This window comes from Dermochelys coriacea, chromosome 11, assembly GCF_009764565.3.
Source record: "Dermochelys coriacea isolate rDerCor1 chromosome 11, rDerCor1.pri.v4, whole genome shotgun sequence".
Taxonomy (NCBI): domain Eukaryota; kingdom Metazoa; phylum Chordata; order Testudines; family Dermochelyidae; genus Dermochelys; species Dermochelys coriacea.
In genome coordinates, this window is record NC_050078.2 from 66,557,233 (window position 1) to 66,582,772 (window position 25,540).

General features: G+C 45.4%; 1 protein-coding gene across 3 annotated transcripts in view; it reads left to right on the top strand.

Moving 5' to 3' along the window:
• CPS1 (carbamoyl-phosphate synthase 1) overlaps positions 1 to 25,540 on the top strand; it is a 131,565-nt gene that overhangs the window by 11,213 nt on the left and 94,812 nt on the right. For all 3 annotated transcript variants that reach the window (XM_043505694.1, XM_038421643.2, XM_043505693.1), the window contains exons 3-7: positions 12,129 to 12,238; positions 16,401 to 16,545; positions 17,406 to 17,495; positions 18,662 to 18,718; positions 21,078 to 21,170. In XM_043505694.1, the coding sequence (XP_043361629.1) occupies positions 12,129 to 12,238; positions 16,401 to 16,545; positions 17,406 to 17,495; positions 18,662 to 18,718; positions 21,078 to 21,170 (495 nt within the window). The remainder of the gene's footprint in view (positions 1 to 12,128; positions 12,239 to 16,400; positions 16,546 to 17,405; positions 17,496 to 18,661; positions 18,719 to 21,077; positions 21,171 to 25,540) is intronic.

Here is a 25,540-nt window from a genome sequence, read left to right on the forward strand (position 1 = left end):
CCTGCACTCACCGGTGGCGGGAAGTGCAGTGACCGGCCCCAGCCACGCCACTGGTGAATCCTGGGGGGTGGTTCCCCCTGCCCCCCAAGCCCAGCCCACACCCTCCCCCACAGAAGCCTGGGGCCATCCCCCCTCCCCCGCGTGGAGGCCTGCCCCCCTCCCCATGGAGGGGCGGTGTAGGTCCCCAGAATAGCTAGGGATGGCCCTGGTGGGGTTGTTAGTGGGTAACAGACTGTTGTAATAAGCCATAAATCCACTGTCTTTATTAAGGTTTCAGAGCAGCACAGCTGAACCGATGGAGCAGCGCTGCTGTAAGATGGCTTGCGTAGCAAAGACGGGAGAGAGCTCTCCTGTCGACATGACTAAACCACCCCCAACGAGCAGCGGTAGCTACGTCGGCGGGAGAAGCTCTCCCACCAACACTGTGCTCTGCACACTACCACTTATGCCGACAAAGCATATGTCGCCCGGGGGTGTGTGTTTTTTCACACCCCCTGAGCGACAAAAATTTTGCTGACTCAAGTGGTAGACGTGGCCTCGGTCTGAGTACGTTTCCCAGGTCAGGTCTACGCTACAGAGCTATATCGGTATAAGTACTGTAGCAGTGCGTGGCCATCCCTCCCTGTCAGTCTCGGAGGGAGGCCACACCTCCTTACTATCGCGCTCCTACAACCTGTCGTCCTAGCTCTGGCAGACAGCAAACAAACACAGGACTCATGGCCTAAGGTGGGGAGGCTGCCACCCCAGGGGTGGGGTGACAGCGTGGGGCATGGGACCCTAGGCCCACCCTACTTCACCAGGTCCCAGCCCAGAGCCCTAACAGCGGGGATCCGGCTGCAACACTCTCACCGGGCATCAGGCAGCCACTCAGCCAGACTACAGTCGGCTGTCCTTGGGCTACTTCCTCCCCTCCCCTTGGGGTGTACCTGGATCCGGGGGTCGTCCTCCAGCTCTCCGGGATACACTGCCAGTGGCAGTCCCAGCAGCTCCTCGGTGTCGGGGGTGACCGATGGCTCTGGAAGATCTGGGGTGACCGACGGCTCTGGAAGATCTGGCGAATCCTCGGCGTAGCAGACGTCCCCTTGGCTTCCCATGCCGGGACGGGTGGGAAGCATCCACCTTGCTTGGTGGCTCCAGCCCAAGTGAGCTGCAGGGCTCACCTTTTTTACTTCTGGTAGTGTCCCTCTGCCTCCAGCATGGCAGGCATGGCCTTCCTGGCCCCACCCACCAGGGGGTGGGCAGTAGTCCCTCCCTGTCGATCTCGGAGAGAGGCCACGCCTCCTCACTGCAACTACCTTGCTCAGAGCTATGAAAAATCCACACCCCTAAGCAACGGTTATACTGATCTCACCCTTGGGTAGACAGCACTATGTTGATAGGAGAGCTTCTCCCATTGACCATCTCTCGGGGGGGGGGTGGATTAACTATGCTGACAGGAGAAGCTCTCCTGTTGGTGTAGGAACAGCAGCGTTTTAAGTGTAGACCTGTCCCCAGACCTGAAGAAGAGCTCAGTGTAGCTCAAAAGCTTGTCTCTCTCACCAACAGAAGTTGGTCCAATAAAAGATAATACCTCACCCACCTTATCTCTCTAAAATCTGATGTCTGACAGGCTACAGCGCTGCATACAATAGTCAACTTGTTTGAAAAATCTCACTGACACCCTGGATTGTTGGAGGTGGATGAACAGAAAAGGAAAAGCCGATGAGTTAGTTGCAGCTCATTTAGAGATGAGCTTGAAACAAAACTCCTGACCAGACTCCTGTTTCTGCTCAGCCTTTGGGGAACTTCAGATCTAGATCTGGATCCAATATTTCCAGACCAAGTGCTTCTCAGCTGTGTGGGAGGAAAGAAATTGGCTCCTACAATGGAGAGGAGTTTGGCTTCTGAGCTGATCAAAAGATGGGGCGAAAATTTATTTCAATATATTTCTGATATTTTAATGGAATTTTTTTTTACCCAAATTTGTTCCCTCATTTTCAGCAAGTCAGTAAATGAGAATTTGAAACCGACTTCAGTAAAATTTCCATGAAAATTGGTTTGGAAAAATATTTTGGAAAATTCCACAAAAATTGTACAATGTTAAGAACACCAACTGTTTTTTTTGCAGTAAGCTTCATTTAAAAAAAACAATCATTTTCTGATCGGATAAAAATTGTATGGAAAATTGTGACCTGGTCTGCTTGAATTAGGGAGATGATGAAGAAATAGGAGACAGTGCCACCAAGAGCATGCCGAGTCTGATACTGGACTGGCGTGTTTCCCAAGAGGAGTATGACACTCAGCAAAACACTAACATGGATGAACTAGGAAAGAAAGGATTTAAGATATAGGATAGCAGATGCAAAGAGTTGGTAAAAATAAATAAAATAGAGTTGTCAACATTGAGTATTGATATTATGGTTAAGACAGCAGTTAGGCAATTGCTCTATGGATGCTGATATTACTGTTGCCACAAGTGCTGTAGACTTTAGGGAAAAAGAAGCAGGAACTGGGATACATGCATGAAGCAAAACCATCATTCACTCATGTAGCACAGTGATACAGCATTGCAATCCAATACATTCCTTTGATTCTGCCATCGTGGTACATCGTGGACACTTTTACTGCATTGAAATTTTGCTCTTGCTCTTTGTAAGCTGGAATCCTGTTTGAACAGTCTCTCTTGTAAGATGTTCCTGTTTCTGCTCTAGCCAGGTAGACCAAGAGAGCAGCCTTTACAAAAATATTTTATATATATTTGGTTCTGTTGCTTCCATTCCTGTCTTGAACAGGGCACATGCAAGGACACGATCGTTCTTTCTTTTAATAACTTCTGTCGGAACTTTTTTTGAACCTCTGTGCTTGAGAGGGGCAGAAATATGGGTATGTTTTATTTGGAGATGGGCCTGAGACACCACAAAGATTTAGATAGCTTTAGGCCAGGGTTCTGGTTTAAGGCACAGTCAGGGATAGGGTTTGCATGCAGATTCATTACAACAGAAATTAATTTTGTGCATCTGAGCCCCACATAGAAAATAAGGACCAGTGGACCTATTAATGTGTAACAGTCTCTAGAGTAGCATCACAACATGGAGTCTGGACTCTTATAGGAGTAAAATAGAAAAAAAAGTGAAAAAATCATCCCATCGAACTTAATAGAGAATCAAATCCTGCCTGTAGAAGTCTATAAAATTGTTTAAAAAAAAAAACCCTGAAGAAATTGAATAATTCTCTATTAAATTCGATAGGTTTTGAATTGAATTGTCCTAGAACTTTCTGGGTTTCATCCATATTAGATTTTATGTAATTTTTGCATAATTGCACCCCACCTGTCCCCTCCCCTAAATACACCCAGCCAGAGCAAAGTCTGCTGAGTCGCTGGATTTGGGCCTGCATGAAGATTTTATGATTTAAGTATATTTTTCTAGAAAGTGGCTGATGGAGAACATAGAGGAATGAGCTCCCAGGAAATGGGACCCACCCTGCTCCACCAACATATGTCAACTCTGAAAAGGAAGGGATGCCTCAGAGAGAAATTCAATCTTCAGAGCAATTCACCCCTTACCTCTTCTACTGACCAGGGTGATGGCTGGCTTTGTCATGGGGATTCTGGTCAACTGGGAGCAGACCTGAGACCACTAGTTGATTTTGCTTGGAAGAAGGGGGGCCTCAGGGAATATTTACTGTAACAGGGGAGTTAGCATAATAGGGTTCACTCTAATGGAGTTTAATTGCATTTCAGAAATGAGCAGAGATACTGCAGCTTGTATCATGTAGTCCAAGTCCAATGCAGTTAAGTAGGGATGTAAAGAGTAATATAAGCCAGAAATAGAAGGTGTGTAACTAGAGAGACAAACTGGTAAGGAGAGGATTGGAAGATCTAAAAAAACAAACCAAAAATAACCCACCAGGAGCAAGCAAAAAATATAATTAGAAGAGGAAAATAAATAAATCGAATGCTGGGTTTTGAGACTATTTCAGACAACCATCAAAGGGCTGTGCAAAAATATTTGAGGCAGGCAAAAAGTAAAAGAGAAGATTGATCCATAGGAATTGGAGAGAGGGATTGAGGAAACAGCAGATCAGTTAAGGAGTTGCTATACTTCTGTCTGCTCAGAGAAGGAGGAGGATGAGTGAAATGGAGATCCTATTTCCAGATGGGCTGGGGAGAAGTTAGTGCACAAGTATACAAGAGAAGGAAAGGTAGTCTTGTAATTAAAAGTGAACTGGGACTTTGGGGATCTGGGATCAATCCCCACATTTGCTAAAAGTCTACTGTGTGATCTTGGGCAAGTCACTTAATCTCTTTGGTCAGTTCTCTTTTCTGTAAAATGAGGATACTACTTCCTTTTGTCCATCCTTTGTGTGTCTTATCTACCTAGATTGTAAGCTCTTCTGGGCAGGGACTCTTACATATATGTACAGCACCTCTTACAATGGGGCCCTGATCTTGGTTATGACCTCTTGATACCACTGTAACACAACTAATAATAATGAAATTCTTGTGACTAGAGTAGAACAGTTATTGAGGTAGCTTCCAGCACAGGGATTACACATTGCTTTGACCCATAGAATTCAGATACATAGCTAAAGTTCCCCAAGGCTCCAGGGGAGCTGGAGATTTGGAGTTCAGGACTATTATAGAGACAGGCCTAAGCTACAAATTTCCTATCCAGCTCTGAATCCAGAACTGAACTTCTCTACAGTTTAGGAGGTTCGTATCCAGTGTTTGCTTTCCTCTCTGGTTTGAACAAACTCAGAACTGGCCCAAATTGTCACCCTAAAGTCAGACTGAATCTGAATCTCTCTTGAGTTTTAAAGTAAATTGAGTTCATTTTCGTGGGGTTTTTTTTGTTTTTTTTAAATAAGAAATATTCCTCCTCCTCTGCTCTTCCTGATTTTTAGCCAGGAGCAAATATAAATATCTGGCTTGTCTGAAATCAGGAATACCGGAAATTGCAAAAGAGGGGTTGATTATGTGTAATTTTCAGTTGGATTTCTTGACCAAAATTGCTTAGAGTTTGCTTCAAGAGGCCTTTCTGCCTCTGTTGAGGGGAGACTCCAAGCTTGCTATAAGTCTATTTGATCTTGAGGAAGAGGCTGCATTACACTTTCAGCACCAGGAATCTCTGCTGAAGAAATTTAGGCACTGCCACACCTGTGGCATTTTCTGCCCATCTGGCCAGTTGACTGCTCCATGAGAAGACAAGGGTGTATTCTGGAGCCAAGGCAGATATGGCATATGCAATCATGGTCTGTCCTTAATAAGTGCTTCCTGCTTCAGAAAACTGCTTCTAAATAGAGACAAACAAATGGGCTCCCACACAGCTCAAGTTCCAGCATGGGTTTTCTTTGTTTACCAGTGACCACATACTACCTGGAATTCTACAGCACACAGAGACATCTAGTGGCTGAATAGCAGGCTGCAAGTAAACATAGCATTACAAAGACAATTGAAGAAAGTGCGGGAGCCAGTGTAACCCACACACCTCCTGGTGTGGTATTCTGTCCCATCTAGTGACACTGAGACTACTTAGAGAGAGAGATTAATGAGTCTGCTCTACCACCTTAGCTAAGAGCCATATGGCTTTTAGCTCATGCAGTAGAGGCTCATGTATTTAGCTGCAGAAGTCCCAGGCTCAATCTCGCCCACTGATGACCGGAGGCTGTCGGTATTACACTGGCTGTAGCAAGAATATATTGAAGCGGGGAGAAATAAATCCTGGAAGTAAGTGAGGGGTTACCCTGCCTAGCAAGCCTAAATAGCGGAGGAATGCTTATTGGTTCATTTTGCTAAGCGATTTGAAGCAGGAAAAAAAAAAACCTCAAGTGAAACCTGGAATTATGAAAAATTCTGATAAAGTAGAAAGGATTATGGCAGGTGCATTAACGTTAATTCTGGGATCGTGATATCACAGGTCTCAGAAACATTCTCTAGACTACAGATGGAATGCTGCTAGAATAGGGAATGTGGCTAAAAGAAGCTTTTTAAGTGCATGCACTGCACTGCAAATATATATCAGTTGAGGAAAATGGTTTTCCTTTACTACACATTTATGCAGTGCCTAGTGCAATGGCGTCCTGATGTAGTTGAAACTTCTACATGCTATTGCAAGTATACAGGAAATCTAACAATAATAATTTACATGTTAATCCTGAAAGGTGTTAAAGTGCTTCACAAACTGTATTCAGGCAGCACTGTTAAACTGCGGTCACTGCTGGGGAAAGAGATGAGCCAAACAGCAGCCAATACACTTCACAGTTGTGACAGGAGATGAAATTTTAGTGCAGGCTACCAAGGAAAACTCCTCTTCTGAAAAATGCCAGAGTTCATACAGAGTGGGATGGAACTAGGGTTGAAACCTTTCTAATGGCTGGTAGCCAGAACCCTGAGGCCTCACCGTTTCTCTGCCTCTTCCCGCCCCCCCACCCCCACCCCCAGATTAAAAAAAAGAACAACGGACATCACGTCTTGTCAAATAGCATCAGGACACACAAGACAAAACCTGGACTGTTCAGGTGGAAACTGGATGGGTGACAACCCTAAAAGGAACTCAGTTTTTAAGTGGAAATCTCCTCTACAGTAAAAACTGATAGGTGCAAGGGGCCTTTTTGGGGTCTGTAAGGGTACATCTACACAGCAAAAAATTTAAAAAATCCTCACGGTCGCAAGACTGAGGCTGGGTCAGCTGACTTGGGCTTACACCATGGCATTAAAAATAGCAGCATAGGTATTCCTGCTTGGGCTGGAGCCTAGGCTCTCATAAGTGGGGAGGGCCTCAGAGCTGGGCTCTAGCCCAAGCCAGAATGTCTACACTGCTATTCTTATCCCTATAGCGCTAGCCCTGTGAGCCCGAGTCAGTTGATGCAGGCTCCGAGATTTGCCAGCATGGGTGTTTTTTGCTGTGTAGATGTAGCCTCAATCACATTTCCTATTAAATAGAAGTAGGCTAGCAGCTCAGGGATGTGCTAATGCCCACTCTTGAAACGTGATTAAGAGTAGTTGTTCCAAGGATGCTGAGTAAACAAACAAGGCTCTTAGATAATGATAGACCAAGGAGAGGGAAATATCCCCACATCTCACCCTAGCTCTAGGCATGCATGCATGCAGGGGATAGTTCACCAGTGCTGCAAAGGGTCTGTACAAAGTCCATTGCACTCCTTAAATCTCTGCATAGGACTATGTGGGTGTCCGTAGGTAGAATGGTTTACAATGGTTGTGTAGGGATGTCTGTGAGCCAGCTGTGTGCTGCAGAAATGACTTCTGAGCTGGTCTTGTGTCTGCAGGAGCAGAAGCCTGTTATGGGGACAGGCTCACAGGGTGGTGGTGAGGGATCTGGGGTGTGGGTGCACATTTACAATTGGTACAGAGGGCTAGAGATTAAAGCAGCAGCCCCATCCCAGATTGTTTTGAGGGCTAGGTCTTAACTCCCTAAACCACTCTACCTGCATAGAGCTGGCTTTATGTAGGTGGCATGTATTATCCTCTAAGAGAACAACAACATCTGAGGCCAAGAGTTTTTAAAAGAATGGGGTTCTAAGGTTGGGCTCCTAAGTTGATATTCAGGGTTGGAGTTTTCAACAGCACTTAGGACAGTGGTGGGCAAACTCTTTGCCCTAGGGCCACATCTGGGTGGGGAAATTGTATGCAGGGCCCTGAATGTAGGGCTGGGGCAGGGGGTTGGGGTGCGGGGTGTGGAAGGGGGTGCAGTGTGCAGGAAGGAGCTCAGGGCAAGGGGTTGGGGCAGAGGAGAGGTGCAGGGTGTACAAGGGGGCTCAAGGCAGGGGGTTGGTGTGCGGGGTGTATGAGGGGGCTCAAGGCAGGAGGTTGGAATGCAGGAGGGGTGTGGAGTGCATGAGGGAGCTCAGGGCAGGGGGTTGGGGTGCAGGCAGGGTGCAGCAGGAGGCTCAGGGCAGGGAGTTGGGGTGCGGGAGGGGCCTCAGGGCGGGAGGCTGGGGTGCGGGGGCAGGAGGGGGTTCGGGATGTGGGCTCCAGCCCAGTGCTGCTTACTTGGAGCACCCAGCCCTGCACCGCTTCTGGAAGCAGCCGGCACCACGTTCCTGAGGCCCCTGGGTGGAGCAGGGAGAGGGGGCAGAGGGCTCTGCAGGCTGCCCTTGCCTGCAGGCACCATCCCCAGCAGCTCCCATTGGCCGGGAACAGGGAACTGTGGCCAGTGGGAGCTTTGGGTGTGGAATCCACAGGTGAGGGCAGTGCGCGGAGTCTTCTGCTTCCCCCTCCCCCAGGGGCTGTAGGGACGTGGTGCCGGCTGCTTCCAGCAGTGGCGCAGGGAGCTCAGCGCCATGTGGGGGGCAAACCTGCAGGCCGGATCCAAAGCCCTGAGAATCTGGATATGGCCTACAGGCTGTAGTTTGCCCACCCCGGACCTAGGAGCACAAATCCCATAGAAAATCTAACCCCTAAGCTCGCAGATGAGTGCCCTGATTTTCAAAGGTTCTGGGCAACCGGCAACTTCTATTGAAATCATCTTTCATTTTCAAATGCCGCTTGTGGTCCATGTGCTGCAGACCCTTTTTATTTTAGTGGCTGTAGAAGGTCTGTCTGAGGAAGAAGTTTCTTCTATAGGCAACGGAGTGTACAGGCCCTCTGTGGAAGGAACCACTACTTTGGAATGAGAAGTTCATCAGACTGATCAGCACCATGAGATTTGGAAATCGATCGAGCTATATTTCATTAAGTAATAGTTGAGGCTGGAATTGTCAGAGGGGCCCTAGGGAGTTAGTCACACAGCTGCCATTGAATTTTAGTGGGAGTTGGGCAACCTTGTATATCTCCACCCATGGATACACCTAGGGGCGTGTCTGGGGGGGTATCTTTAGCACCTCTCCATAAAAAAATAGGGATTGCATTCATAAATAAAGGAAATACTGAGTTTGGAACAGACGCTCATTTATCTCACTTGATTAAGCATGGACAAATTTAGTCATGGTACAAAACTATCCATTAATGGTATATTGAACAGCCAAATGTTTTTATTAATTTTTACCTTTAGTCCCCACACTAAATAAAAAAAAAAGCCCGTGCAGTCTGGGTTCTTCCATAGAGAGGAGAACCGTACTAATTTGACCAGATGACTGGGAGACCCCTTGAAAACTACTGAATGTTGCACAGTAGTAAGTGAATGGAAAAGAGAAAGGAAGGCGCAAAGATAATACTTCTCCAAATGCATTTTAATTCAGTTACTTGTCAAATGTAGTTTTTACAATGTCTTATACTAATAAATGAACTGCAGTGTATTTATAACAGCAATGAAGTTCTTAATATGTGAAATTTTGGATGAATGTTTGCTGTGATTGTTCAGTGCTATAAATGAAATTCCTCCTGTCTTGAGTGTTCATCGAATGTGCCACAAATGGAAAGTAGTTTCTCCATCCCCTTCTGCAGCAAAGTGATGGTGGTGTTTTCTTTTTAACAACAAAATGCAAGGGATCACCCTCTAAGATATGCAGAAAGCTACTTCCAGCAGCGACAAGCTTAGCACAGCTCCTCCAGCCTTGGCCACTGGAGTTTCCATATTGGCTTACAAGACTACTGCTACTGCTTTTGAACCAGCCCTATTTGGGTCCTGGCTGTGGTATTTTGTCAGGACTGCATGCAGAGTTCGGCTGCCAGATTGGGACTGCTAATTTGTTAAATCAGCTCTAGGGGAAGGTGTAGTGTGTAGTGGTTAATGCTCAGAATGAGGAATCATTTGCAGGACTATTCCCAGTGCTCCCACTGACTCATATCACTGTGGGCAACTCAAATAACCTCTCTGCCCTAGTTTGCTCCGCTGTTAAAGAGATCATAATTCCACAAAGCATTAAAAAGCTAACCTTCACTATCTGTTACTGCACACTTACCACAGAGATCTATTTGAAGTAAAGGAGAAAATTGAAATAGTGTCAGATACCATCGATAAGAAATGCTGGCTTTTTAATGGGGATTGCTGTACTTATCTTCCGTGCAAGGGTGTTGTGGCTTAATTAATGTCATAAAGAGCTTTGAAATCCTCCTATGAGCAGTGGTTGTAATTACAAAATGAAAGTGTTAGGTCACCAGTCCATAGCCACAGCAGTCTCTCTGGGCATAATTCCTACCTATGAAAATTAGCTCGTCTAAGTGGGCGTGCAGTCACTGACTTTCATGGGCTGGGAATGGAATACAAATGTGGTGGTATAGTTACAGAAACTGTAGTACAAAGTGTCTTGATAACTTATGTGCCCCCTGTAGCACTTCTGAGGGAAGAAGGCATGCAAACTGCAGTAATCAGAGACGACACGTGCACAATACCACACCTAGCCATCTCATTTCTGTTCAGCTCAGCAGGCATAAGCTGTAGAAACCATGAACGTGCTCTGGATGGATGTTTTTTACCTTGCTTTACCAAGTAATTTTAAAACAAGGCAAAGTACCTGTGATGACAAGAAAGTTTCTTTGAAAGTGATGGACAAGTGACAGAAACATCACTCACAAGTACCAATGCTATTCTAGCAAAATGATCACAGCAGTTATAGTTTATATCATAGTTATCCCAGAGGCCTGTAGGGGGTCAGCTGCCTTCAGAGTGCCACCTCGTGGCCAGAGGTACCTTGGCTGTACCCTACCTCATTTTTCCCCTTCTTAGGGCTCCTCAGACAAACTCCATGCAGTGCAAAGGAAATTAAACATTCCCTACTTGGTGTCCAGTTTACTCAGTCCTCCGGTCCCCTGGTCCTGCAGGCCCCAATCTCAGTTCAGTGTCTCTCTCCTGATAATCTGAAATACCACAGTCTTCCAAAATGGATCCCAAACTCATGCAGTCCTCATGTCAGTTTCAGCGGGGCACAACCCCCTCCTGTCTTTCTGCTTCCTAACACCTCCCACCTAGAATTTGTCCTTCCCCGCTGGTGCCTTTCCCCCAACTGAGTCAGAGCCGTCCAGGAGCTTTCTTAGGCCAGGGCTATACTAAAAAGTTAGGTCAATCCAGCTACATCACTCAGGCGTATGAAAATTCACCCCCGCAAGTGATGTCATTAAGCTGAACTGACCCCTGGAGTGGACCGTGCAAGGTCAATGGAAGAATGTCTGTTGACCTAGCTACTGGCTCTCAAGGAGGTGTGTTTACAACAGGGACAGGAGAACCCCTCCCATCACAGGAGCAAGCGTCTGTGCTGTACGGCAGCACCGCTACAGCATTTCTAGGGAAGACATAATCTTACTCTCTGCCGGTATAGCCAGAGATTCATAGCTTCCCCCCTGCAGCTTACTGGAATCACCTGATTCCTCTCAGGTGTGACTTACTCTGTAATCAGGGTTGGCTAGCCCCAGCCTTCCAGTCATTAAGGAGCGAGCCACCCTGTTGCAAGGCCTCAGTGATGCATGGGACCTATTGTGCTAAGCACTCCCTAAGACAACCACTAATGCATTGAGGTTAGGAAGACCTCCCTGGGGACATGTTATTCTATAGATATCTGCTGTGGGGTCTCTTGCATCTTCCTCTGAAACATCTGGGGCTGGCCACTGTCTGAGGCGGATGCTGGACTAGATGGACCAAGGTGTGATCCAGTCTGGCAATTCCTATGCACTAAAAGCTGGACATGTGAGGCATTTACCACTCTGACCCAAATCCCTCAAACCACTTAAGCACATGCTTAATTTTAAGCAGATGAGTTATCCCACTGAAGTCCAAGTTAAGCATGTGCTTACGTGCTTTGTTGGATTGGGGCCAGCATGCTCAGCATCTTGTCAGATTGACCCCCGAACAAACATATAGTAAAACAATGACTTGCCTAAAGAGTTTATAACCTCGGTTAATTGCAAGATACAGAAGGAGGATGAAATGAACAAACAGTCTAGGTAGGCGGGGGCAAAATGGTCCAACAAGCACGTTTATGTCTAGCCTAGCTCTGTACTCCATTTAACTTGTCACTCACTTAGCTGTTGCCAACTGACTGTGCTCTGTAAGCATCATGGCAGAAGGAGGCATCTGAAGGGGGATAAGGTAGTAGACAATTTCTTGGGGATGAGGGAATTTTTGCTTTGCATCACAAATGGCATGGGAGCCGTGTACCTTGGATGTTTTCCTACTAACCTCAAGTCTTTTCCCAACTTTAGGGTGTGCTCATTTAAAATACAGATCTGAGTGTCATCATGTAACTTGTTTCTCTAGGCACAGACGGCAAACTTGGTGCTAGATGATGGAACAAAGATGAAGGGCTATTCTTTTGGCCATCCGTCATCCATAGCTGGTGAAGTTGTCTTCAACACTGGTCTTGCTGGGTAAGGCAAACACAAAGGAAACATAAGTAGGAATGCTTTTTGTAATGCAGCACTAAACTGTGGAAAAAATATAAACAGCTGCCTGTTCATTATTATTATTTATTATTACATTAATAATAATGCATTATTTGTATTACCATAACGTGTAGGAGCCCTTGTCATGAACCAGGACCCCATTGTGCTAGGTGCTGCACAAATACAGAACCAAAAGACAGTCCCCTACTCCAAAGAATTTGCAACCTAAGTATAAGACAAGAGACAATAGATGGCAATAGACAGACTAACTGGGATATACAAAGAAACAATGAGACAGTATTGATCAGCATGACAAGCCGTGGTCAGTAGCCTAACTGTTGTCAAGTTTTTTGTGTGCATCATGGCAAAGAAGATTTTGAGAAGGGATGTGAAGGTGGAAAAAAATGTGAAGCTTCTCCCAAATGTGATAGGCAGCATCATGGTATAAAGCATAAAGGTTCAGTGCTCACATGGACTTTCTGAACATTCTATCATGTCATCCCTATTTTGCAAACTGATAACTATGGTAAATCCCTTCACTCAGCTTTGAAATGCAGCCACTTCTGTGTTGAAACATGGTAACAGCTTAATGGCACGCAGCAATAAGTTGTAACATACTGGCCAAGTGTGTCTTCATCTCCCTTGAGTGGCTAGGTGTCATATATAGTGGTATATGAGTCTGCTTCTGTCTCTAAGCCAATAAAACACGTCCTTTAGCTCAGGCAGTAGAGGCTGATGCTTTTAAATCCACAGGACCCAAGTTCAGCCCTCCCAGAGGTTCTGTCCAGGGGCATCATTACAAGTGGTGACTCATATAGGGATCAAACATAGAATCATAGAATATCAGAGTTGGAAGGGATCTCAGGAGGAGTTGATCTCATTCAACCCCTGGCTCAAAGCAGGACCAATACCCAATTTTTGCCCCAGATCCCTAAATGGCCCCCTCAAGGATTGAACTCACAATCTGGGTTTAGCAGGCCAATGCTCAAACCACTGAGCTATCCCTCCTGTTGAGCTCTGAGCCCCTCATCTAGAAGGAGTATGTGATGCTCACTAGCATGTTGGGACTCTTTGTCCAACTTCAGCGTAGAAGCTCATGAGTCTGCGATAGCCTTGGAGCTAATGGACCTGGTCAATCAAACAAGATCACTGGCCACTGTTTCTGCAGGATTGTCCAGATGAGAAAGTCAGCCATAGTGCAGACTTGCTTGATGCAATAAGATCATTAGTGAGGAGCAGCAGGCCTCAATGGGAGGGAGAATCAAGACGTTTCTGAGGTAAAATTGAAGCTCAAGGTTTCAGTGCAAATCTTTGTGCACCTGCTCCACTCTCCCCAAACTCTGCTCTCCCTACCTGGAACAAATACCGCAAGATGGGTTTTTAAATAGTTCCATTGGTGAGAACACTAAATTGCAGCCTAGGAAATCTGTTTGCAAAGTTTTGCATCACAAGGCAATTAATTATGTTTTTCGACAGCACTAATTACTAGCTGTGTTAATATACCTGCCAACAAACAACTGTTTAATATAGATCAAAATGATGGAGGGCACCAGAGTTCTCTTCCCTGTGATAGATTATGGTTAATAAATCTTGTCACATCGCAAAAGTCAAGCAACACCTGATGGATTAATTTCCCTTCAACACTGCAGCTCAGCAGCAGGAGCTGGATTTAGTATTCGTTTACTGACGATACACAGAGGACACACTCAGAAGGAATGGCCTGTGTTGGGGGACATATGGGGAAGAAGCAAAATATGAGGTTAAGGTTTATTTTACTGTCCATGGGCATAACCTCCTCCCAACCAGCTCGGATTTTGCAGGACTGTCCCACTTTGAACGCAAACCCCCTGTCCTGGTTGAAGTAGAACATTTTCCATATAGAGTGGCACCCACAGCCACATGTACGTTATGCATGGTGTGTGCCATTGGCAGGGGCAAAGTTTAGAAGGGCAGCAGCTTCAGCCCCACTGGGAGTGCGCAGTGGCTGCAGGAGCTCAGGACCAAACCACGGTGGACTGGGCTGGGAGGTGGGGGCTGAGCATTGCGCAGACTCAGCGGATGAGGTGCTGAGCCCAGGAGCAGCAGCAAAGATGATTCACAGGGATTGGTGGTGACCAGCTGCATCCCGCTCTAGGGTGGTAGGAAACCCTGACTGTTATGGAGAAGAGAATGTGGCGGGGGTGAGGGGAATTAAACCTTGCAGTGTTCTCGCAGGGCACGAATGTGGCTGGGTTTGTCACAAATCCAGGGATTGCTGGGCAGAGAGTGAGACCTCATAGCTCTCAAAGTCCCAGAATAATGAAGGCCTCGAGTATCCAAAGGAATCCATTCACCCGTGGATTGACTTTAATGACACTGTACCAGGATAAGGGTCTTTAGGAATAGATAGACGTCTTGGCCTTAAGTCCCTGTCAGGCACAGGACCTGGTCATGATAGATAGCAAGATACTAGTATGGAAGTGAGTGTGCTAATGAGCTGATGTAGTGTTGGCATAGGAGTGACTATGCCAAGACCTCTCGTAAGCCTCTGAGCAATGCCCTGTGTGAATTGAATATTACTAGAATCCTGACTATGTTCAGACTGAGCTTGTGAAAATTATTTCATGGAGCTATGTCTTTTCAATGACAAACTGAACTCTTGAGTTGTCACTTAACATTACAGAGAAGGAATGCTGGAGAGATGTTTGAATTTTACATGACTGGAAATGGCCGACATGTTGGCGCAGTTCAAATTTTTTGACAAGGCTTTTTGGTGAAATTTTTGAATTTTGGTGACTGGGATGATTTTCCACAGAAATGTTCACAAAACATTCAACTAGTTGTATACAAATAATTTCATTTTAGAAGAAAAATGCAGGAAGAATTGAAAACACTTTTGCAAAAAATACATAAGTTCCCCTTTTTTCCCCTTGACATGTTTGCTCCCTTTTTTTGTGTTTGTTTCCATGGACATTCTAGCAGAGAAAGTGATTGACAAGAATTTACAGAGATCAGGCAGGACTTGTTGTGTAAGCCCCGAGAGGATTGGACCCTGATGCCTCTTTAGTTCTTGTGCCATATGTGTCATTCTTTGTGCCATTTCTCCAAGCTATAGGAGGCATTGTGCATGCTTTAAGGGTATTATGGCCCAGTGCAGAGCTGTGCATGTATGTCACAGCCAAACCCAGTGGCTTTTTTCCAATGTTTTTTGAATACAAACAACACACAAAGATTAATTACATTGGCATTGGCATTAATGAAGGATGTTTGGTAGCGTAAACAATCCAATAGGAAGGAGAATATCTCTCTCTCTATATATATCTCTCTATATATAGAGATATATATATAAGGCACGTACTATATGTGCCAAATGTCTGCATACCATGCATTTACTATAATCATATGTTAACAATGAAAACCTCATGCATATTTAACCAGAGCAGGAAATATATTTCCAAAAGCAGGACAAGCATACCGAGGAATATTTCATGGACTTTGTTTAACTGACACGTCATTTCTCTTAGTTGGCTAGAGCACTCACTTGTCTGTATCAGCCTGCAACCATTCTGGCTTTTGTAAAGAGTTTTCCAGTGTTTGACAATTAATCTTTTGGCAGTGAGGCTGGTGTTCCATAAAAATGTTTCTTGCAAATTGCTGATATCTGGTAAACTGTGGGAGTTTCCAATTAAATACCATTTAAACAACAACAATAATAATACATTATGTGTATATATATAGGGCAAATTCATCCTGAAACACCCAATGCACTTGGGAAAGTATACGAAAGGATAATTTCATCCACTGCTGAAATACAGCCATTTCTGGGGTGTAAGAGAGCAATTATTTAACAGTTCACAGCTACAGGACATAGAGAAAATGAAGAACTACTTATTCAATTGGAGCTGCAGAGGGAAATGTAGGCAGAGTGCAATTATCTGATTTGTAAAATGAGGCTAAAAATGTTCCAGTACTGACCTCATAGAAACCTTAGATTTGAGTATCAATTCAGCAAAACATTTAATCGTGTGTTTAAATCTATCCCTCCTTGGGAGTTTTCTCCAGACTCTGCATTCCCTTGTATTTGGGAGTTCACTGCTGGCTAGTTTATGTTGGCTTTTTCGCTCCCTGCCCCATGCCAAAAGTTGTCTGTTGTTTGTTTTTAACTCAGGTACACTGAAACCCTGACAGATCCCAGCTACCGGGGGCAGATTCTCACGATGGTTAACCCCATTGTTGGCAATGGTGGGGCGCCAGACACCGCTGCCTTGGATGAAATGGGCCTCAGCAAGTTTTTAGAGTCTGATGGAATCAAGGTAATGGCAGCAGCAAAATCAGGACTGGACAAACTAGTCCAGTGGAGACCTGATTTAGAAATACAAATCCCTGGGGTGGATGGGAGTTTACTGACATCTTTCAGGCTCATCCTCGGAGGGGGGAAAGTTAGATGGAACTTCCCAGAAATATGCAGAAGATTGTTTTTTTTTCTTCATCATCTTTATTTCTGGTGCCTCAGATATGATTTTGTCTCCCAGAGGCAAACTGCCATAGAGAGATCAGATCATGGCAAGAGAGAGCCATCTGAGCACATAGGCTGTCTTTACTGAAGAGATTGGTGAGGGTCAGACTAGATCAGCAGTTCTCAAATTTCATTGCACCATGATCCCCTTCTGACAACACAAATTACTACATGACCACGGGTGGGAAGCAGCTTGAGCCTGAGCTCTTCCGCCCAGGGCAGGGTGGGGCAGGACCAGAGCCCTGCCGTCCCAGGCTCAAGCCCTTGAGCTTTGGCATCAGCCCCAGGCTTTGGCGCTCAGGCTTCGGCTTCAGCCCTGGGACCCAGAAAATCTAATGCTGGCCCTGGTGACCCCCTTAAAATGGGGTCATGACCCACAGTTTGAGAACTACTGGACTAGATGATCTACTGGTCCCTTCTCGCCTTTAAAATCTGAATATCCTCCAGCAGGACCATTTGATACAGCGAGGATTACAGTTTTGCCAAGCCGCTGTTTAGAGTAGGAACGTGAGGTGTACTTAGCAAGTGTGCTAGCCAGCACAGGCTTATAAACACTTCTAGTGTAAACAAAGATAGAAGTGTGTTAAAATGCATCAGCTGTACATGGTTAATGCTTCCACTAATCACAACTCATTGCCCCTTCTTTTCTCTTTGCAGGTGTCAGGTTTGCTGGTGCTGGATTACAGCAATGAGTACAGTCACTGGCGGGCAGTCAAAACTCTGGGACAGTGGCTGCAAGAAGAAAAGGTGAGAGATCTTTGGGCAACCAGAGCGGATACTTGACATGGAATATCTGTTCTGAGGAAAGTGCTAAGTGACTCCTTGAGTAATGGAAACCAGGAGAGAGAGATTCTGGTTTACAGTGTGCTACAGTTCGTGTCATCAGACCTTTGGTTTGTGCTGGCAAAGCCCCTGCTCTCTCTAGTTTGCACTGGGCTTTTTCTGGGTTTCCTACTTCTGAGACAATGAGGAGACACGGACAAGACTAACTAGGAGAAATGCTCATTAAGTGGGGATATTTGGTTCTTTGTTTTTTCACATTAGGTTAAGTTTATCATTACTTCATCCTCAATGCATCCGATGAAGTGAGCTGTAGCTCATGAAAGCTTATGCTCAAATAAATTTGTTAGTCTCTAAGGTGCCACAAGTACTCCTTTTCTTTCATCCTCACTTCAGTTTCTCTCCCCGCCCTGTGCAATTACTCTCCATTACTTTCCCTTCCAACGATTTCTCTCCAATGTGCTCCCCTGTTCCAAACTACTCCAGGTGCAGATACCAGGGGTCTGGTCATGTAGGCCCAGATTCTGAAGCCGCTCACCCCAGTGTAAATTGGGAGTAAGTGCACTGAAGTTCATAGAATATCAGGGTTGGAAGGGACCTCAGGAGGTCATCTCATCCAACCCCCTGCTCAAAGCAGGACCAATCTGCAATTTTTGCCCCAGATCCCTAAATGGCCCCCTCAAGGATTGAACTCACAACCCTGGGTTTAGCAGGCTAAGACTCAAACCACTGAGCTATCCCTCCCCCCGAAGTTAATTGAGTCCCACTGATGGAAAACCAGCGCCACACTCCTGAAGTCAACGACTTCTTGTCAGTGGAGCTATATCAGTTTACATCAGCTGAGGACCCGGCCCTCTGGTGGTAGGCCAGAACGGGGCTCGCAGACTAGACAGAAAGGCATATGCCACGCAGGTGTTTCATTGTACAGGTACCAGCTGCCCAGCACAGCACCTAGATACTTTGCTATTTCTGAGAGGGAACGTGGGGAGGGGAAGGAATGTGCAAAGGAGAGAGAGAGAAAGAGAAGTGTGTCCTGGGACTGTCTCTCTCTGATAGGCTGCCCAGCAAGGTGATCTCTCTGTAATATTCCCCTGGCTGTTCTCTGACTGGGCTCTCTTGTATGTTTCCTCCAGGTGCCTGCTCTGTGTGGGATTGACACAAGGATGCTGACTAAAATCATTCGGGGCAAGGTATGATCCCCCTCCCTGATTCCAAGTATATTAAACCCAGCCTCATCCCGTGCTTTCCCTAATGGCTGAGAGAACCACAGACAGCTGTTGGTGGCCGTGGGGCTACGCGACTCACGCTGCTCCTCAGGACCCTGCTCTGCCAAGCACTGTGCACTGCACACACTCTGACCTGCCAGCCAGAGCACTGCTCCAGATGAGAGTCCCCCATCTGCCACCCCATACGACTCCAGTACCCCTGAGTTGAGGCAGAGCAAGAACTCCCCAACTGTCCTTGAGCTCTTCTCCTCTTGGCTTCCCACTCTGTACAAGTGGGCCATGACAAAGCTGTGCTGACATAGGTGCAGGCTGGGGGGGAGAGGGGTTGCTACAGCCTGAGGGAGTCCCAGGTAGGCAGGTGTGTGTGTGCATGTTGTGGGTAGGCAGAGATGGTAGGCAGACCCCAATATAGGCAGAGAGAGAGAGCTTGATGGGTCTCCTTGCGTCTTATTTCACATCAGACCCTCCAAAGATGAGGCCAGTTACACCTTTTTGGGGCTAAGCCTTTATTTTCTTTTTGTATGGCCATTAGTCCTGTCTGGTTTCCCAGCACTGATCCTTGAAGGACATGTGCAATATTACGTTACTGGAGGGAGATTAATGGCAGGGTACCTTTCACATCTTGGGTAAAACAATGATCAAATCCATCTGGAATGAAGATCATTGCGCCACTGAGGCTTTTCTATTGCTCTTGTCTGGGGTTTTTTTGGTTGGTGTTTGAGTTGCATGATGCAGTCCAAACCTACATTCCCTCCACCCAGCAGTGTATGAATGACCTAACTTGAATATTTGCACAAATGAATACTAAGGAAAATGCCTGTTTTTGTAGACAGAAGACAAGTACTGTTTAATATAGTACATTTGTAAATGGAAATACATTTTGTACTTCCTTGATACGTATCCCTTAATAGATCAGTGCCCCTTTCATCCATAGTAAATATGCTTTCAATAATCATTTGCTTAGCATACACTGTAGGGTAGTAATGTGCATTATGTTGGACTCAGAGCGATATTGGTTTATGCTTTTTAAAAAATGCATCATGTTGCCTTTTTTCCCACGAATCTCAGTCAGGATGAAAAACTAACTTAATATTTCACTTTGTGTGTGTTTATAAATGGGAGATGAGGAGAGGGTTTCAGCATGATCAATGCATAAATGAACAGTAAACCCGGGGCACCATTTCATTAAGTAATCCAGTGTCAAGGTAAGACGCTGTGCATGTGAGGTGGTGGTGGTAGTGGGGTGTTGTAATCAGCTTTTCCGGAGTTGCAAGGCAGTTTTCAGAGCTCCCAAGTGGCTGTCTCTTGAAGGTCATACGGGCCTTTTCAACTTCTGCCCCATATAAACTTCACCAAAGCAGCAAATGTGAGAAGGGAAAGAGAAGTCTCCTCAAAACCCCAGAAAGAGGGCAAATTAGCAAAGAGGTTGTTAATGGCATTTTACCTAAAATGAGAGGAGAGAGACTCTGCCACCCTTGCTCACATGGGGGCTGTGCCTGTCCCATTCTGGCTATGTGTGGTGTATGATGCTAGGTGGTATGAGTAAAGGTAGCAGCTTCTTGCCCTTCCAGTGCCTGCCATTGTCACTTACCCACAGTTTGCACACACTGGTGTCCACGAGACTGTGGTTCCTTCTTGCTCTAAGAATAAGGAAAGGACTGCAATGTCTCAGGTATTACAGTGTGTGGCCTCACCCTGGTCCACCTGTGTACGGGAGTACCTTCGAAGCCTGTAGGGAGTCCCATTGCACACATTAGTGTGGGGATACAGAATGTAAAGGTGCCATGCTTTACCATAGGAGTTTGAGGAAGGGATATGGAAACACCCCCTTTCTCCCTTTCACTTTCGTCCTCTCATATGAAAGGTCCAGCATGCCTCCACTGAGAAGAGAGGATGTAACTCCCTGTGCCTGACACCAGAGCTGCTCCTGCAGTCAGCCAGAGTGGTTGGCAAGAAGACAGCATTCGGGGGAAAGCATTTAAGGTGCATGCTGGATTTGGGAGTGCTCCCAGACCTGCAAGCCTGCCATCTTGGGAGCTGAATTCTGATCTCCCCTGAGTAGCAATCCATTTTGCTACCACTAGACAGCTGACCTAGCCCGTATCCACTGATTTGATTGCCTGCTTTGCCTTCCCCAAAATATAGGGTGTTTAACCACTTTTGATACTGGTGAAGGTTAGCAAACTTTTGAAGTTGTAATGTTAAACTAAAGTCTTGGAGCAGCTGTTCAACTTCCTACGGATTTTTGTCTGTCAGCACCTGCGCCACTGTTTGCAACTTCTTGTTTGCTTGCACTTAGCTGTCTAATGCTTTATTTCCACAGGGCACAGTCCTGGGGAAGATTGAATTTGAAGGTCAGCCTGTGGAGTTTGTAGATCCAAATAAGCAGAACCTGATTGCAGATGTTTCAACCAAGGTGAGAATTCTCTCTCCAGTGTGGGTGCTGTACACTTGAGTAATAAAACTTCTCCCTGTTTGCCCTAGAGAGTTTCCTTTTTCCTTATCATAGCAAACGCTGTGCATTAATTGATAAATCATTGTCACTTGACTATGCAGTGCTCCTGCAGACTGTACCATGCGCCAAAGCTTTTGAGGATTACCCATTAATGATTTTAAGACTGCAGAAAGAGCACCCCTTTAGTCCTCTGCTTGGAGCTGGGGCCAGGTGGCATTAGAAGGAGTACTGTGTTGAGTAGGAATGGTCTAAACAGTTACCCTAGGAACTGGCAACACCAGATAGGGGACTGAGAGAGGGGCGACACCAAGTTGTAGTAGGTGGTAGGTATCGCCGTGGTGCATGGGGATGATTTTCATACCGTGAGAAGAATTTTCAGCTGGTGGAAAATGTGGTTTCTCTTAAAGGAATGTCAGTGAAAAGTTGGAAATCCCAGAAAACTCACAATCCTGATGGATCACTCTCTTCCAGCACAGTTTTTGCTAGTTTGGTTGTAGCAGTCAGCATTTTTGTACTGGACAGGGATTTTTTTTCTCCCCAGGGTAGGTATTACCCATAGCTGCCTACCACTTCTCTAGGTAGCGTATAGACCAGTAACGGAACACAGATTGTAACCGTGTTATGAGCCCCTTATTGCGGCATACAATGACAGGTTAATGCATGTTTGTTTTTGATTCCCTGGTGCATCTCATGAACCTGAAAACCATGTTCCATCCTAACAAGGTTAGGTTATTAAACCAGTATGGGCATGCACTGATGTCATGTCTACACTACACTTTTTAACTGTGATATAACCCAGTCAATGGGCGATGTTTTTGTAACGGGTCCCTTGACCCTGATGTAGCAGTAGTGCAGATGGTCAAGCTGCACAGGGCTGAAAGGGTAGCAGTCCGTGGCAAAGCTAGGAGTAGAAATTTGGGTGGGCCCCAGCTTAGGGTGGACGGGCAAAGACAAGAGGTTTGATGTCACAGCAAATCATTTGCATTGCATATTATTATATTATACCTTATTGTCTATTTATAGCATCTATTTGAATACTTGATTGTAGGAGTAGATAACTGGGTGCACAGAAGGGATTTGAGTGCAGGGAGCCTGGGGGCTGGACTGGCCAGTGAAGAAGGCGTGATCCCCGCCACCCCATGGGAAGCACAGGTTAAGCTGGGTCAGGCAGGCCAGGTGTAGCCTGCACAGGGCCTGGCTCTTAGCAAAGTAGTCTGGGGCTGGGAGACATTTCCAGTGCTGAGCATAGGCAGTGGCATGGGCCCGCAGGGCTACTCTGCTCCCTGCTGGTCATAGCGTTCGGCAGATGGGCCGAAAGCCACCTGTTATTTAGCCAGGAGTTCCTGATCCATGACCACACAGATATTGGCTACTGCATTCACACAGATTTGGGTGGGGCTGAGTGCTAACTCTGTCTATGCCCCTGATGGCAGTGAGGAAGGCTGACAGGTCAATGCTCTCTTCAGTTTCTGAAAAGCCCCTTATTGCAGCATACAATGACAGGTTAATGCATGTTTGTTTTTGATTCCCTGGTGCATCTCATGAAATTGGTGAGTCCCTCAGATCAGGCACTGTATACTTCTCCACCAACTACACTATATTTTTGGAATGAAACTTGACCATTCCGTACATGCAAATGTCCATCTGCCGTCAGCTGATCTAAACTTTATAATAAAACCTGTCTCTGTTATTTCCGCCTCTTGACTCTCTTGGTAATGGCAGAATTACTATAAAGATACTGGAAATACCATCCATAAAAGAGATATAAAAAGATTAACACGGCTTCTGTGGTCTCATTATGTTTATAACTTCATTTTATAGTCTTAAAAAGCAACTTCACAAATAAAGCTGACAATTAGCTAAACTCTTCAATGGTGGTAATTACAGGACATGATAATCTATTTGCTAGCAAACAGCTATTTTCATGTAAATAAGGATGCAGTAAGACCAGGTTTCAGAGTAGCAGCCGTGTTAGTCTGTATTCGCAAAAAGAAAAGGAGTACTTGTGGCACCTTAGAGACTAACAAATTTATTAGAGCATAAGCTTTCGTGAGCTACAGGAGTTTTCTTATCAGTGGTACATTAGAAGTGTTTTTTTTTTCCTTTGTATGCTAGTGAGATAGGCTCTGTTTATGGAAGGTGTTTATATAGGCCAGACTTGTAGATGTTAGCTGCCTTTTGCAGGGAGTTTCTCTAGAGATTATTATGCTGTTAATTTGAGTGTGTTATATTCAGATGCCCAGAGCAGATGAACTGTTTAATCACTTGAGAAGGTCACGTCATTTATGTACACAAGAACCTAACCAATTGGACAGAGTAAAATCATTAATGCTGCATTGTTATGGTACCTGCAAGCCATGAATCCAGCCTCAAAAACTAAGGGTTTGGGGTTTTATTAGCGACCTGTATAACAGATTGTTCTGAATTACAAATTTCAAATCTGGATCTTAATTTCTGAAAGATTTAGCTCAGATGAGAGCTTTTTGTTCAGGCCCATTGCTAGTCCAAATAACTCAGAGCAGCTTTGCTCTGTAATTAATTGTATGGGGATTAGAACAACCAAAGAAAGTCACCCCCCAGTGAAGTGTTTGCATCATTAATGTTGCATAGATCCTGTATATATGAGCTGCAAGGAGCCAAAAGCCCTCTGGAAGCCTATTTAAAAATGTGGTTGAGATTTTTCAAAAGCGTTTAAGGGAGTTTGGCACCCAGTGCTCATTGACTTTCAATACGAGTTTGGTACCTAACTACTTTAGGCACTTTTGTAAGTCCCAACCTACGTTATTAACTTATTCGAACAAGCATACAACAATGTCTGTATAGGTAGAAGAACTGTAAAAAGCAAAACCAAATTTGCTTTGCATAAATATGGTTCTGCAGTTTACTAAATTAAATCAAACCACTGTTTTATTATAAGATAATGTACCAAAGAGCATAACAGACAGATAACCCCTTTGCAAATCAGAACACAGGCATGACAAATAGTATTAGAAACTTAGAAGAAGATCATAGAATATCAGTGTTGGAAGGCACCTCAGGAGGTCATCTAGTCCAACCCCCTGCTCAAAGCAGGACCAATCCCCAGCTAAATCATCCCAGCCAGGGCTTTGTCAAGCCTGACCTTAAAAACTTCTAAGGAAGGAGATTCCACCACCTCCCTAGGTAATGCATTCCTTAGGTAACCACTCTCCTAGTGAAAAAGTTTTTCCTAATATCCAACCTAAAGCTCCCCCACTGCAACTTGAGACCATTACTCTTTGTTCTGTCATCTGCTACCACTGAGAACAGTCTAGGTCCATCCTCTTTGGAACCCCCTTTCAGGTAGTTGAAAGCAGCTATCAAATCCCCCCTCATTCTTCTCTTCTGCAGACTAAACAATTCCAGTTCCCTCAGCCTCTCCTCATAAGTCATGTGTTCCAGTCCCCTAATCATTTTTGTTGCTCTCCGCTGGACTCTTTTTAGTTTTTCCACATCCTCCTTGTAGTGTGGGACCCAAAACTGGACACAGTACTCCAGATGAGGCCTCACCAATGTCGAATAGAGGAGAACGATCACGTCCCTCGATCTGTTGGCAATGCCCCTACTTATACATCCCAAAATGCCATTGGCCTTCTTGGCAACAAGGGCACACTGTTGACTCAAATCCAGCTTCTCGTCCACTGTAACCCCTAGATCCTTATCTGCAGAACTGCTGCCGAGTCATTCAGTCCCTAGTCTGTAGCGGTGCATGGGGAGGACCTAGATTCACCAATGCTCTGCAGCCCCAGGAAATGGATTGTGGGGCATGTTCCTACCAGATGATGTGATATATAAATCAGTAGACACATCCCAATAGATTATCTCTGTTTTCAGTGCTGTAGAGGAAGGCTAATCCCTACCCATTTTACTCCATTAGGGGAATTCCTTCTTCAAACATAGCAATCAGTCACACACCATGCTTATGATCAGAACTGGCATAGAGAAGGACATGCTATTGCCTACATTATAGAATCATTCAGCTTATCAAAACAACGCACTACATTAGGATAATGAGAAGAAAGGGGCTACATGACAGCAGATGGGAAAGTGTCTTGCAGGGAAGGAGTTGGAAAATACATAAAACCATCCACATCAGATAAACATGTGCCACTCTCAGTGACATTCTAGATGGGCTATTGGTCTGTACTGGTATGGCAAATTGTACTGATATTGTGGTGATTCTGTATTGTGTAGATGTAACATGTAGTGATTCATTCTGTTACATCCCAGCCTTATTGCAAGTGGAGACTCAAAGTGACACTGAAAGCATAATGTGTCAGATCCTGAGCAGGTGTAAATTGGCTTTGGTTTAT